The sequence below is a fragment of the Dermacentor albipictus genome, chromosome 6 (assembly GCF_038994185.2).
Source record: "Dermacentor albipictus isolate Rhodes 1998 colony chromosome 6, USDA_Dalb.pri_finalv2, whole genome shotgun sequence".
Lineage (NCBI taxonomy): Eukaryota > Metazoa > Arthropoda > Arachnida > Ixodida > Ixodidae > Dermacentor > Dermacentor albipictus.
Window position 1 is genome coordinate 44105720 of NC_091826.1, and position 16278 is coordinate 44121997.

At 49.1% G+C, this 16278-nt stretch overlaps 1 protein-coding gene across 1 annotated transcript in view; it reads right to left on the bottom strand.

The window, feature by feature from the left end:
• Window positions 1-2828: 2828 nt before the first annotated feature.
• LOC135922006 (uncharacterized) overlaps window positions 2829-16278 on the bottom strand; it is a 34922-nt gene continuing 21472 nt past the window's right edge. The window contains exons 9-17 of the mRNA XM_065456411.1: window positions 12990-13088; window positions 12641-12700; window positions 10521-10647; window positions 9718-9833; window positions 8372-8444; window positions 7669-7769; window positions 6712-6754; window positions 4676-4714; window positions 2829-3633 (exon numbers count right to left, since the gene is read on the bottom strand). Of these exons, the coding sequence (XP_065312483.1) occupies window positions 3491-3633; window positions 4676-4714; window positions 6712-6754; window positions 7669-7769; window positions 8372-8444; window positions 9718-9833; window positions 10521-10647; window positions 12641-12700; window positions 12990-13088 (801 nt within the window). The 3' untranslated portion in view covers window positions 2829-3490. The remainder of the gene's footprint in view (window positions 3634-4675; window positions 4715-6711; window positions 6755-7668; window positions 7770-8371; window positions 8445-9717; window positions 9834-10520; window positions 10648-12640; window positions 12701-12989; window positions 13089-16278) is intronic.

The window sequence follows — 16278 nt, forward strand, 5'->3', positions numbered from 1 at the left end:
TATATACACTCATCTTTCGATGTCCATGGATCAAACGCGAACAAGAAACCAAACAAACAAATGCGTTTTTGGGCCATTTTTTAAGTCCAGCGAAGGTATTTAGAAATGGAGGTTTTCGTTCACACTGTACTGATCTCCATAGTAATCACAAGCTGGGAGTAGAAGTTACGTGACATGCGCTGGGGAACTCCTAAACTCTGATGCTGAGTATAGATGTACCCGTGTGTACATTCGCATATTACGCAACGATTTCTGACATTAGAGGTCACATGCTCGATAGATCGCTTTCGAACGTGTCACTTTCAGGGAGCATTAACTGACTGAACAATTAAGCGTAGCGGCTCGGGCTATAGCGCTTGTGTGCGTCACCGCCTTTTTCTCCGATGTGTTCTGTTTCGCTACTGGGTTATTCAAATGGCTAAGCCAGCAGGCGCCATGGACAGGCAAACGCGGAAGCATACCGCAAGTGATCACTCGAGAATACAACACTGCTGTAGCATCCACTCCAGTAACTTCACAGAGTTAGTGTACTATGTGCTGTGTGTGTGTGTTCACTGTGTGTACCAAGGTTCCCCAACGCCAGCAGTAGCACATGCCGGACCATCAGCCAGGCTACCATCCCCAGTATAGTGTCCCCAGCCTGTCACTATAATTCCGGCATCTGTAACACTAGTGCCAGCTAGGGGACATCCTTGCAACTGCAGTGCCCATGCATGTACTTTAATGCCGGGGTAATATAAATATTATGCATCAATACTTTTCCCATCCGCGCTTAATTACTGGCTAGAGCTGCGCTAAACTCATACGTTAACGTACACGGTGAATATTTTCGCTGGAGTGAGAGATGCAATGCGGTTTTATCGAAACAGATCGATCTTTATCAGCGTGTTGACAAAGCGGTGACCACAGAAAGAGACAATACGGAAGACCAGAAAGCCAAGAGAAGGTTATCAAAGCATGTACCGAGAAGCTCGAACATATCACAGCATATGTGAATGACTCACCAAATATTTGACACACTGTACTTAGCCACTGATGCACCAATGAGTTATCCAACGGGAAGACATAACATCAATGAGACATAAATGAGCACAGTCACATTAAGGACGATGTTTTGGCGATGGAAATAGCGCATAAGACACATTTCCACGTTGTCTGTCATCTTTCGTTTCTCAAAGCACCACCCCAAGCGCGCACATTATCATAACAGAGACCCAGGCTCCCCAACTTGTGAACATTGCGGGGCATATATCCCTCCAATAAAGACACCTTGTTGGAGAGTCCCATAGTCTCCGTTTTCAAAAAACACAACACTTTCAAGATTACCATCGCAATAACGTCCGGGCAGCTGGGATGAGTAAACCAATCCCTCACGAACGTTCGATAATATACAATGGCTACTACTGCTACAACGCATCAAGCATGGGCTGGGCTAAGATGCCCGAGCCTTACTAACAGGCCCGGACAGGGGCCTTAGTTTCTGTAGGACTAATAAGCGTCAATCCCTCCTCCTCACCTAGCATGTTCACAAGTTCTTCAAAAGTGTCCTTAAGTCTTCACTCTACTAATCTTCAAGCAGGTCGAAATTAACGGCTTCCGGTAATTCTTCACATGCGGAACGATAATGTCGCCTGTCTTAGCCGTCGACGCGACGACATCCTGTTCCGCCGCGAACACGCCGGCAGAAGCTGCAGAGAATTGCGACACGTCCGCCATAGCCTTGTGCTCTGTGAACGAGTAAAGGCATACTCGACAACGCAAGTAGCGCACACGTCATGCAATAGCCGCTGAGTGGTTGTTTTGGACGGTGCCGGGAAGAGATTTAGAGCGCACGTCCACTCCTGGCGATGATACCCTGGACGTTTTGTCAAAATCTGCAAAGGCGGCTTTTTCAGCCAATCAGAGAGGCCGTGGCAGCCATGTTAGCCAATTAGAACTTACAAGATGGCGGAACGTCCAGAATAGGCCGAAATATCACTATGCAGCATCCTCGGTCTGGTTTTATCCTATCTGGACAGCTCAGTTGCGCATCGGGGTGCATTTCATTAGTTTGGTTTAGCGCTGTGCACTCGCTGTTACCGCGGTCCCCAAATAACATCGCGTTTCCGTTTCCCACCGGTGCAGCCGTGTCTACGAAAACTGCAACAGTTGTTTATTGATGAAACCCGAGTGTATGATGTTTCACTCAAGATGAAAAGTGTAGTCGAACTGTAATGTGAAAGGAACATGCATACAGCTTTGTAGCTCATGCACGCCCGTAGATGATGCGGCAGCTACCGAGGCAAGCTAAATGCTACCGAGAGCGGCATCAGTCGTTCGATTCCTTCATGGCGGCAGTGGACTCAACCGCGGTGGACGCAACTATACTCCATCCAAGAATGTTATTTCATCTCACCATCTCCATGCCATATCCATGCGGTGTAATTAAATTAATTAAACTTACGGGTTTTCACGTGCCGATACCACGATATGATATTGAGGCAGGTTGTAGTGGGCAACTTCGAATCAATTTTTACCACCTATGGTTCTTCAACGTGCACCCATTGTGCACCGTAAACGCGCACCCCATCGAAATGCGGCTACAGCGGCCGGGATTTGATGCCGCGCCCTCGGGCTTTGCTGTGTAGCCAGAGCAACGCGTCGCGTCAGCCAATCAGAAAAGAGAATCGGAAGAGAAGCTGTTGCAATGTCCGCCTTCCACCAAGCCTCCGCGCGACGCCGACTGAAGGACAGCTTCGCGGAAGGCATTAACAGCGCACAATGGGTGAGCTTCGCCAGCTCCGTTATATGGAACATGCAGCCGGCTCTCCACACAGATTGGCTCAAGATCAATCAATCAACCAACCAATCAATCAATGTATTTATGTATCAATGTACACGGAGGGGTGAAAAGAAAAGGCTGCCGACAAGGCAGCTTGACGGGTACATACGAGCCCCATACGCTGCACTGCACAGAGTTGGTGCGACGGAGCGTGCGTATAGGCAGATGATGACGATGACGACAGTCTCATGGTGTGTCACGTGACGCGGCAGCCCACCAATGATATTTCTCGAGTCTCGCGCACTGCGACGATCTCCCGAGTCCACACCCCAGGCGAAGCCGCGTCGCGGCGGCGTTCACGGACACGCGACACGGCCGCTTGCACTGTCAAGTGTGAACGGCGATAGGTCCTGGTTCACGGCGCTCTGGTATGTACGGCGTCAAGGGCCGATTTACGCTCGAGCCGCCCTTCGCCGCAAGCCGCACCGCACGCTTGCGGTCGCGCGAAAGATTGCACGTATCCCGCACTTGTGCAGAAATTACCATTTGCACTGTGTGCACGGTGTATACTTAGCACTTTGTAAACCGAAATTTGTGCACAAGTGTTTGATACGTGCAATCTTTCGCGCGACCGCACGCGTGCGGTGCGGCTTGCGGCGAAGGGCGGCTCGAGCGTAAATCGGCCCTAAGCGTGCGGTGTAGACGTGACGTAATGCGGTGGCTGGGGCTTTAGTTGTCGGCGGTGCTCGTCGGTTGCAGCAGTATGGTAGTCATGGTGCTGCGCGGGTACTTCCGCGCTGCCAGAAAGACCGCGCCCACGGCGAGGGCAGCGCCCAGCAGAAGCATCATGATGCCCATCGCCGCCATGCTTCCTGCATGCACGCGCGGAGACCGATTACGGGAGACGCACAGTGGTCTGGCGACAAGAAAACCTTAAACGCAGTAGCTCCCCCACAAGAGAGAGATTGTAGGGTAAATGCTATAAATATAAAAGTCAGTTTGACTGAGTATGATCTACACAGCTACTCATTTGGAACGAGGGGAAAAAGAGAACAAAGAATGGTTAAGCATGCGAATGACATAAATATGACATAACATACTCTGTTCGCTGGGCGATGAAAGTCATGGTGTGTGTGTGTGTGTGTCTGTGTGTGTGTGTGTGTGTGTGTGTGTGCGTGTGCGTGCGTGCGTGCGTGCGTGCGTGCGTGTTTGACAAAGAGCGAACACAATAAGAAGTGCTTCCCTGGCGAGGATTTGGTTAGACAATTTATGAACAGTACGCAGGATTGTCTTTTATGAGGTTTACACACTGCTGAAGACGTCCTATGGACTTATGGCTTGGCATCGCCTGTCGGATTTTGTTTGGAGTTTTCTGCAGATAACTCGTTTGGAAATCTACACAAGTTAACTGACTGAAATAGACAGGCGAAAGCTTGTGTCCGTCTATGGTCAGTCTGTTCATTTCTCGTGTAGACAAATGACACGTGTATGCGAAGGCAAAGCAACGAAGTCTAAGGGTGGTATACAGAGTGTCCAAAATCATAACACAAAATGCAAAACTGCCGAATTCAGTACATTGTACTGCAAGATGACACCCGAGAGACAAAAAAGAAATCTTATTGCCCGGAAACGTTTGCACACTGCGACTCAAATAGCAGACGGCGACTATCACTGAGATTCGTAGTTTAGAGCTCATGCGACAACAGCAATAACCTTCTGTCACCAGGTCGGCTTCAGAAGTGTCGTACAACTCCGAGGATTGCTTCAGAGCCAAGAAGGCGAAAATGGAGTGGGCGAGGGTGGGAGCAAAGCTAAAGAGAGAGTAATGCTCGACAATAACATGCAACTGCATTCGGTCGCATGTGGTGAACGAGTATCGAGCAACATGAGGCACAAGAGACAATGAATACTCACCGCTAGAGTATCCCTTGGACGAAGCGTCGGGTGCTGCGGCTGAAACAACAGAACGTGAACGCTTTAGGAAAAGTTTCCTTGAAGCACAGCCACATTTGTGCAGAACAACCCGCTGTACGTATTTCAGGCATTATCACAGCACGGCTACCAAGCAGCGTGAAATGAACGCGACGCCACCGTACGAAGCCGCGCCGAAAATACGCCGGGCAGGCGTTCAATATAGTTGTCACTTACGCGTGCAGGAACACTTCTGCCTGGGGTGCCTTTTTTCTATTTATTTCCCTGAATATGTATACCTAAAGGTATTGCATTATAACTGTACCAGCCATGACAAACAAACGACATCGTTTGCCCACGATTCGCGTGTCGCTGAAATTTGCGAGACTGTGAGAAAATACCAAGGACAAAACAACAGGATTAGGTTATTAACGCTCTTGCTGAACATTAGCGGCAAACTGACGCATTGTTTAAAAAAAGATCGCGGCCTCGCCCGAAAGGCAAAGCATCGACTGCGACACCAAATATCAGATTTGCTATACGAAGTAAGTATAGTAGTTTTATCGGACGTATAAAGTTGTAAACAATTGCTTAATAAGTAAATTAACAAGCATAGTGTCACGCGCGCACAGACAAACATCAACACATCTCAGTCGAAGGGCACGGAGATTGCCTGTCAAAACGCTGACGTTAGGAAACGCGGCAGCGGCAGCGAGCGAATTAACCTTCGTGCTGCATCTCCCTTCAACGCGAACAAAGCGGATCACCCTCGCTCGCTTTCGCTCGCACACACCATACGGCGCGCGGCCACGACGTTATCGCACTTCGACTTTATACAGAACATCACGGCGACGGCGACGACTGAAGCGCGCCTGGAGTATCCATATAATCGCCATCGCAATTAAAGGAAGAGGCGAGGGTAGAGAAAACCCTTGCGGCTGTTACATAGCACCCGATGCTTGGCTTACACGGTGAGGAAAGGAAAGAAAAATTGGAGGACGCTTAAGCTTCGCCTTCAAGAGTGGAACGCGACAGCGTTCCCGTCGACCCGCCAAGGGTTGTAAGACAATGGGCTACGGCGCAGCGACTACGCGCGCCGCATCGGACGCGGTGAGCGTCGAGCAACGCCGGGTTCGGCGCGGCAACGAAATGTGCGCCTGAGCAAGCGACGCACGCCTGAGCCTTAGAAACAGCTCATTTCTAAGGTAATACCGCATTCACTAGAGGCGCTTTTGTACCGCTTTGAAGCATCGAACTCGTGGCTGAGTGGTAGCGTCTCCGTCTCACACTCCGGAGACCCTGGTTCGATTCCCACCCAACCCATCTTGCAAGTTGTTTTTTATTCATGAAGTGCCTGCTGGGATTTACCGCTCACGGCCAACGCCGCGGACGCCGACATAGGCTTTTCTGCGACACGAGCTCCTTAACGCTGTCGCGTTAAAATAGTGCTGCCTGCTTTAATCTGGAGTATAGCTTTCTCCGCGCCTCCAGGTTGAAATCTCGCATTCTCAGGAAGTGCGCGGGATCTCGGGACCGTTGACGTCAGTTCACCGACTGCTACACGAATAAATCACGAAAAAGCGAAGCAGATTCGTGCAGGCTAATGCTGTTTCTGGTGGTCTTGGTAGCGCTTCCCCGCCTCGTCTTACGACGATGGTCTGACCGAAAGCTGCGTTCCGAGCACTGGAAGACGACCAGTTCGCGCAAGCCGGTCCTGCCCCCTGCATTCAGCAATGCACTATAACTTGGAAGCCTATGCTCGACTTGAGCAATAGTGACGCCTGTCGTGAACATGCCAAGACACTGACTGCGTTTTCTTAGGCACCTTGGCGTCAGGCGTCATCTCGATCAAGTAAAACATGGGCTCCATGTTAACGCGCACTTCTGAATACGGGATTATTCTCGCTGATGAGCACTAAGGCTACACACTCTTCGAGGTGCGAACAAACGCAAAAGAAATTGAAACAGCTGAGGGTAACTGCAACATCTTTTTGCACATTCTTAGTTAAACCTTGTGAGGAGAGATTGCAGCCACTTACCTACGAACCGAGAGGTAAGCTGCGTGGCGATGTACTCGGGTTTCTGTCGCAGGTAATGATAGATAGATAGATAGAGAGAGGAATGACGCGGATAAAGGAAAGGTTGAGTAAAAGAAAGAAGGAAGGGAGAGGAGAACGTGCCAGTTAGTTATCTTAAGGCATTAAGGCACAAATTAGGAACACATTAGAATTAGTACCACTAACATCCAATTAATAAATTCACAGGAACGAACAGAACTAAGGAAAATGCAATGAATCTGTGCACGGACATAAAACAAAGTATGGATGCCAAAGTACCGTCATATGTACGAGGCGGCAGAACCAGAAAAACGTTCTTCGCGCACTGCCCGTTAAACACTTGAACGGGACGTTAAGCAATGCAATCGCCCATTCTAGGGACAGATATCTCGAAACTGTTACTAATATCAGTATTTCAAAAAAAAAGAGAGATAGATGCAGTTGTTTTATCATCCGGCTCTTCAATCCCGCAGATAACAACATGAGACCTAAAGTGAATAGTTTAAAAGTCGATTAGCTTGTATGTCAGCCCATAAGCAAAATGAGCGATGTGACTTGCGAAAGTGATGTCCGCCTCTTCAACTGATTCACACGATGAGGTGCAACCGCACTACCGTACGTCCATTTCTTTTTAATCAGTTAGAAGCAACAGATAAAGAACGACAGCGTAAAACATGTAGTGAAAAAACATTTTCACCACCTTATGATGCGTCTATAGGATTTTTTACACTGCACAAATCGGGAGTGCTAATTCAATGACCGCATCACATTTTTTTTTTTTTGACGGGCCCATCCTAGAGGCAGTGGACGTGATATCCCATAGCGCTCGAAGCTATCAAACGACCCCGTTTTAGTTCACGCACACACAAATATTTCGGTGTCGAGACTAAGCCGAGTGATCGCACTCATTTGCGAGAAAAGAGTTGCGACAGCACGAACCTGGTCGGAGCCAGTGACGTTGAGCAACACCTTGAAGCTTCCCGCGTTTACCGTCTCGTTCAGCTTCTTGGTGGCTTCGTCCACCGTGGGGTCCGTCACCACTGAAAACGAGTATGTCATCCATCTTACTTCAATGGTTCAACGCCTTCTTTCGATTACATTAAAGGGACGCTAAGAAGAAAAATTATTTGAGCTGTATTCATGAATTACCCTTCTAGAATACCGAAAATCGATCTTACAGTAAGAGTACGGTGCGCCAGAAAAGACGATACAAATAAGGACGGGTGGCGACGCCACCTTAACGTTCCCGTACTAGCTCTTCGTGACGTCATTGATTTTAGCGCCGTCTGCTCGGGCATGATAAATATTTTTTTTAACGGTTAGGATATGCTACCATTGTATTCTAAAAGGACTCCAAAGGATGAACTTATCTAGCTTCAAGAACGCTTACTGAGCCACGATAGCCGGAATACGAGACGATACTTTGAAATCTGTGACGTCACACTGACGTACCAACGCTGGTGCTACGGCACCAAATTAAAGAAGAACGAAACTTTGACTTTCCTTTTCTCCTCTTATAATCGACCGACTACGGCGAAAATAACGAAGGTAGAGTCTTGAAAGAATGCTTGTTCCACCCTAACCTCATTTAGCGTTTCGCTTTAGTACCCCTTCGTTTCGGCGAATTATCTAATTTACATACTAATGTGGTCAGTGTTCGCCGCAGGCAGCAGGCGTGCGATGACCATGAGACGGTTATTGCCCCGAGGAAACACCTGCGAATAAAGAATAAGAACATGTATACAGCGCGGTCACAGTGACCAGGGAATAGGGAAGTCGTCACCAAAAAGAAAGATATAGAGGTTCTATATGGACGTGTTCCCGGTGCCCTGTACTTTTGGGGAGTCATAGGGTTTCCGCTTGTCCGTAACCGCATTACACCTTTTGCAGACTACCGAGTCACCAGATACGTGGATGGCAGCAACAACGCCGGTAGCGGCCATCTTGTGACACAATGTTTAGCCAGGCAGGACACAGTTATTATTGCAGTGGCCTAACATATTCTGCTTAATCGATCGCGTTAAAGAGTCGGTAGTGACATAATCGTTAACGTGCAGTCGTTTGTTGATTTTCGTTCGACGAGAAAACTGACGTTCCAACCCGTTGTAGTTGGACAAAGCGTCAAAAGGCCGCGCTACCGCCATTGCTACTGTACCGTTCGGGACTTCGGTAATCCAGTAATCCGCAAAGGCTTTTCGGAATACCCCTTTTAGCCTTTCAAAATGAATCCGAAACTCAATATATGCAGCAAAGTCAAGATACAGACATTATGCGAATTACACCGGTTTGGATAAATCGGATAAAATTGGCTAACTACACGTGAGACTACAAAAGACTCTGTTTTGTTACAGAACTTTAGCAAAACTCGCATAACCAAGGTAGCGATTCCACTGAAAACGCAAATCAAGATAACTTTTTTTTTAAATTTCGAAACTTTGTATTAGCTGCAGTTTGCAAAACTAGGATGTGTGTTCTTGAGGCGAAGTCACAGTATTCCAACTTACAGAGTCCAAGTTACGGTCACTGACCAAGTCAAGGTGTAAAAACACCCTGACTGGAGCGTTGGAGGGCACTTACGGCACTCGTCTGCTTATCGGAGCATGACCGCGGTTGAATCACTCTACTTTGAGACAACGCCTCTCAAATATGTTCAAGCGGTCACGCAGGCGAATCCGCTGATGATCATTATAGAACGTCATTTACGATGCTATACTTGGCTGAAGTGCTCGGCTTGTCACGGAAACTACAATATGGGCGCTTTCCTCTTTTGATGCGGCAGATGAAGTGCAACGAGTTTACTACGCTTCAGCGAGATGATGAATGAGCATGTCGAATGTGTTTCGCTCAGGCCATAATTATGCCGGACCGACTTTACTCTGCACAGGGGTGTCTATACGAAAATTGGGTTCAAACTAAGTCACTCTCTCTCTCTCTCTTGAGAAGTTTTAGTAGTACGAATGTGCTGCAGGACGCGCGGTATATACTCACGGAGACGCGGCTCAGTCGTATGTCCTGGGCGATGCCCATGGTCTGTCTCAGCTGGATCCTGAACGCATTGGCCAAATCGTCTCGGGTGCCTTTGCCGGGACCAAAGTCGGAGTTTCCTAAATTAAAAAAAAAGAAAGGACGGGGGAATGAGAAAGCCAGAATACTGATAGGAACTCAAATACCGGTTTGCACTACAAAAACCTAGGCAGTCTGTTTCCAAACGCGTTCGAATCCTGGTCAAACGATCTGTAGTGCGGCAAGTGATGCGCGCATTTCCAACGGTGTCAATTTCGGGCGGAACGCATTTCTTAAAGTAAGAAATGGCAACGAATCAAGACCCCCCACCTCAACTAGATCTATATTCCTGATGTTTGGTCCTCTTTATCCGAGGCGCACTCTCTCCGCGTGTCCTGTCTGTCAGAGCATCTCTATCCGTCTGCTAGCTGTCTGCTGCTCGGGCCTCGGTCGGTCCGATTTGTCTGTTCGCCCGTTCCGTCCTATCCTTTTTCTCTATTATGCCTTTCTGATGGTCTGTCGGCTTCGTGTCTTTCCTGTCTCTCCAAGCGCCCCACCTTTCTCTCTGCCTGCCTGTTCGTCTGCGCTGCCTGTTCCGATTCTGTCAATCCATCTGTCCAAAGATGATGATGATGATGACGACGACAACGACGACGACGACGACGACGATGATGATGATGATGATGATGATTGGGGATGAAGTATAAGAAGAAGAAGAAGAAGAAGGAGATGATGATGATGATGATGATGGGGATGAAGATGATGACCAGAAGGAAACGTGACCTTACCTTGTACGCTGAGAACGATCATCTTGATTTCGTGGGGATGAAAGCAGGCCCCGGTGTCGAACGGCGACCAGTCCCTCAAGTCCGTCTCGTACTCGAAGATGTGCCGCCTCTCGATGACGTCACCACCCTGCGCGTGGAAAGTGGCACAATCGATCACGGTGGAACGACGGTACGAAGTCCGGGTTCCACGTACCAACCGCATCCAATTGAGAATACAAGCCCGCAAACCGCATTACTGGCTACAATCTCGTGCAGTGAGTACAGAGGCGGCATTTTAAGCCAAACGCGCACGCTGCTTAAAATATATCACCGTATTACTGGAGACCAGTGGCGTAGCTAGGTCGTCTGGTACCCGGGGCCCATAGGTCTTCTGTCACCCTCCCCTCCCCCGCGCCCCGGGTGTAGCCGGCGGAAAGAGGGGTATGTTCAGACGTATATGACACCCCTCCCCCCCCCACACTGGCCTCTTGCACCCGGGGCCCACGCCTGCCCCCCCCCCCCCCTGTTGCTACGCCACTGCTGGAGACCCAGTCTGATGAACCACGTGTGCCTAGTTTAAAACTGACAAGGCAGCTGACGAGTGCAGTGTGCTTCCGGTGAGCATACGGATGTAGCGTGTGCAGTAGGCAGTTGCTGTTTTTGTTCCCGAGGTCCTGCTATCATCCCAGTTAGGGATCCTTCACAAACAGACACGCTCAAGCGTAGGCGTACCTATGAAGGCTCCCTAATCCCAGTCATTTCTCAGGCCGACAAAGCCCAGTCGTTGAAAAGGTCGACTAATCAGTTCGTTGATTTCGTGACATTTGGGCAGGCGGCAAAAGACACGCTATCTAGAATAACACACTCGTTATAGCAGTCAGTCGTATGACAGTCTGAAGTTGACTTCCATAGCGTGGGCAGCGTGGTGCTTACAAAACTGGTCATTCTCTTCGAGCACCTCTAGTTTGCCGCATTTATCATTGTGCGTTTCTCGAGAGATACAGACGAACGAAGTTTTTAACCACGTTCGATATATCGCAGCGCGTCGAATGTGGTATCATGCGAACAAGGAAACTATTAACAGAAATTACGCGTAAATTAGTGAGGAGCGACAGGTTTGTACTCCAACCGATAAACCGCTTCGAGAAAGCTAAAAAAAATGGGCACGAACCATCGAAGGATTTTCTCTCAGTGACGATTTAAAAATTAAATTGTGGGATTTTACGTGCCAAAACCACTTTCCTATTACGAGGCACGCCGTAGTGGAGTATACTCCGGAAATTTCGGCCACCTGGAGTTCTTTAACGTGCACCTAAATCTAAGTACACGGGTGTTTTCGCCCCCATCGAAATGCGGCCGCCGTGGGCGGGATTCGATCACGCGACTTCGAGCTCAGCGGCCCAGCACCATAGCCACTGAGAAACCACGGCAGTTTAAGTGATGATACCTTCGTGGTATGAACCAGGGCTGAGATGTCCGGTTGTGTGTGATGCGAGCGTGCGTATGACGACGAGTGGAAGACAGCGGAGATGACAAAGAAGGCATAACGGCGATAGAATGACAACGAACGAATGACGACAAGATTCACAATCAAGGTCTGACGGTGATAAAATTATGACTACGGCATGGCGACGTAGCCGTGACGACGACGGTGAGGACGATGGCATGACGTCATTTCTTGGTTTCTCTCTCATTTATTCACGCCTCTGTTCTCTCGCTGCCTCGGTTCTGGCGGCGTCGGCGCTCACGCCCCCAGCGAGCCCAGCGCGCGCGCTGTGATGTCACTCGCTGTGACGTCACACTCGCTGTGAAGTCATTCCACTCGCTGTGACGTCATTCATCGCGTCTTCGATGAGCGCGCGCGTTTCTCCGAGGCGACATACCCCAACCACGGAAATCGGGGTTAGTAGGCAAAGGAGAGTATCGCTCCAAAAGAACTCTAATCAAGGCTAAGCTAACTGAGCCCAACGATACGCATTCTCACAGTTTTGCGACAAGTTGACCGACAACAAATTGGCCACGGACAACGTGCTGAAAATGTCGCCGCGACACGGAAGCAACAACGCCCAAAGCCGTCTTACAGACACGTAGTAAGAAGTAGCGTATTTCATGACCATCGGTAAACGCAGTACTATACTTGCCTTGGCTTCGTCGAAGAGTTCCATGAAAACGGGCAGCGTAGCTTCTTTCAACTCGTTTTCCTGCAAGAAATTGGGATATTCTAATGAGCAGTCAAGCTTGTTTTGCCCACACTCCTCCTGCGTCTCTTTCTTTTTTTTTGCAATTCGTTGTTAACTTCCGTTTCACTGCCGTTTTATGTACAATTTGTTGTCTGCAGACAAATGTTGGATAACTATGTGTTACCTACTCATACCTGAGGCCTGACAATGAGGCAGGTAGTAATAAACAAGCGAAGGCGTTAATTAAATGTCTGTGTCGGAAATAAGCAAGCCCGATGCGGTCTGACGCTTCCTTTCCCCATGCACTCACATAGGCGTAGTACAGGTTGGACACCACGGCTTTCTCGGGAGCTGCACTGGCGTCGTCCATGCCGGCGTAGACGGCGCAGTTCCAGGAGCGGCAGCGTCTCTGCCAAGACAAAACGCGCGACGAGCAGCAAATCGTTAGAAATACTACTTGACCGTTTGCAACTCTGCACTGCGTTCACAAAACACTCTATGCACAACATTTCTCATTCCCGTAGTCACCATTGCACCTGTGGTCTTGCGGTTGAGGATCTTCAGCACCTATCAGAACTTTCGTGCTCCCGCTAACGTTATACGTTGCGTATGCCTTGCCTCTCCCCCTCGCTTTTTCTCTATCTCTCTATTTTATTGCGAGAGCAATCGGACACTCCAGGCGCATTCCTGCCGTCGCTGTGACGTTCTGCATAAAGTCCAATAGTAATAATAATAACATCGTCGCCGCGCACCGTTTGATGTGTGTGCGAGTGAAAGCGTTTGAAGGTGAGCCGACGATGGCCGCTCAATCTCGCGAGCGCAAGGGAGGAAAACGGGGAGGAAGCGTGCCGTCTTCCGTAGCGCGCAAGGCACTGGAGGAGGGGAGGGCATTCTACTCCGGCGGCTGCTGCGCATGGCACAGCCGCGCGCGGCAGCTCGGGCCCTAGCTATCTTGAAAGCGATATGCGGTAAGTACAGGCTAGGTACGCCGAGCGCTCATAGAGTAGTGTGCGCTGTGTCCTCGCCGCTTAGTACTCGTTGAAGCGACAGGCAGCACGAAGGTCACTTCGCTTGCTGCAGCTGCCGCGCTTCCTCACCCCCAGCGTTTTGACAGCGAGTGCCCGCGGTCATCGAGCGCGGTGTGTTCACGTTTGCCTGTGCGCGCTGACACCATGCTTGCTCATTCAGTCAGTAAGCGAATGTTTCAAAGTCTATAACTACTATACTTCGTATAGCTGTCTGCTAGTTCTCTATAGCAATCGATGCTTCGCCTTTCCAGTGAAACTGCGCCTTTTTATTTGTTTGTTTAATTGTTCCTTATCGCTTATAAGCTACCAATCATCCACGTTTACACTATTACAACGATTAAATGCTTTAACTTCACTAATCGCGCATTTTTCTGCAGGAGCAAGGCATTACACTTTTCGCGTGACGGAGCTGTGGTACTCGCCAAAGAATGCCCGCACATTCAAATGTTATATGTACGCTGTCCAACTCAAACACACTGTGCATAGAAGTACCAGCCAATTAGGTTCGCTTAATTCCGTGACGTCGAGCGGTTATGTGTGTTTAAAACGGACGTTTTCTCCCTACGGGTCTGTCACTGGTTTCAGGATAAATCCTGAACGTCTTGGCAAATTGAATGAGCCTTCCTAATACCAGGGCTTAGCCGAAGAACATATTTTAGCGTGAAACAACGAGACATTATTTCCTAGTAAACATATAGAGCTTACATTATTAGCAGCGCAAAGCCTTGGCAAAGTATTTAAGCGAAGACTGGACTCTCGAAATGGCTCGGCTCCATTTCGCAGGTGAAAAGGCCAGGTCCACTGCGGTTTCTGCGGATGGAACTTGTATTCAATTTTAATGCTGTCACCGCCGTCATTAATTATCCAACGAGTTAACATCGCTGAGGCGCTCGAGTCAACCGAGGCGGAAATGAGCAACTTCTACTTGTATTATGTTACCAGCATCATGCGGCATCTGTATACTTCTGCTGGAGCCATTCCGCACACGCGAAAGGCTACCTTTTCTACAAGGCAGCAGCAACAGTCACTCTAGGAAGCTTTGCAAGCATCTTACAAATATTTCTTCAACGTATCGGAGCAAGGAAACCGCATAATAGAAATCTTCAACCTGTCCGCAAACAGCGAATGCCTTTTAGTTCAATACGCCTCCAGCCCTATTAAAAAGAAGAGAAAACGCGATGTTACAGGTGAAGCTTTGCAAATAACGAGTTCATGGCAGTAGGCTCCGTTTCTTAATAGCGTCGAACGCAACCGATGGCGGCGCTGCGACGGTGACGTCGACGGTGACGTCAGCCGGGGTACTCGCCCTTGTCGTCTGCTACGCTCCGGCTCCATATCTTCACGCGCTTGCCCGCGCTCTGGCTGAGTGCTCGCGTTCTCCAATTACGATTTGCATTTTTATTGCGAAAGCAATTATATGACCACACTGAAAAAAAAACCGAGCGCTAGGCTAGCGACACTTCAGAGAATTCTACAGGTGATAAATATTCTAGGTAAATGTCGAGCACAGTTTGTACTACCTGTCGTAAGCTGGCTTTATGTGTTTTAAATAAACTACTGAATTTGCTGTGTGTTCTTTCTGCGCCTTACTTTATGTCCCTTTCTGTGGCGTGACTTAGTGTTTATTATTATTATTATTATTATTATTATTATTATTATTATTATTATTATTATTATTACATCAACCATTTGATGTGCTTCTTTTCTGACCTGCCAAACTTTGTGTGCGTCAGTGTCTCATCGCTCTCTGGGCGAGTGTGTATGACCTGTTTTCGGTGCGCATATGTGACCTGGCCTTACGTTTGCGTGTGTTCACGTGACTTTTGCTTTATATTCCTGCTGCCCATCTTTTTTATTCGAGGCTGTCTGCGCCCTCGCACTCTCTTCGTGTTATTAATGCGCTAGCATTGTAGGCGGACTTCGGAGGCATACAAACTTCGGACGTATACACCGCATTTTTTTGTGTGTTTTTTTTCCCGACGCCAAGCTGTGGGGCCGATCTCGAAGGCAGTGCAGTCCAATGGCGAATTCGGGCAAACCGCACCAGCTCGCACACCGGGACATACCCGCCGTGGTTGCTCAGTGGCTGTGGTGTTGGGCTGCTGAGCACGAGGTCGCGGGATCGAATCCCGGCCACGGCGGCCGCATATCGATGGGGGCGAAATGCGAAAACACCCGTGTACTTAGACTTAGGTGCACGTTAAAGAACCCCAGGTGGTCGAAATTTCCGGAGTCCTCCACTACGGCGTGCCTCATAATCAGAAAGTGGTTTTGGCACGTAAAACCCGATAATTTTTTTTAACACCGGGACACGCCCCAACGCGCTGTTTCATCCAATCGTACGGCCGCACAAAAGGCGTACGTCCCTGTCCGAATTCGCCATAACGCAGCGCTTAAGAGAAAGCCTAACCTTTCTGTCACGTGGGACAGACGCGAGAAACCTGAGCGTGCGCGCGCGTTTTAAAGAGAAGCGACTCTGGCACGCGATCGTGAACCTAACGGTTAGTGCACGGGCTGCTGTTCTGGAAGGCAGAGGTCCGGCCCCCTCATCGGTCACGAATGTCCTGACGG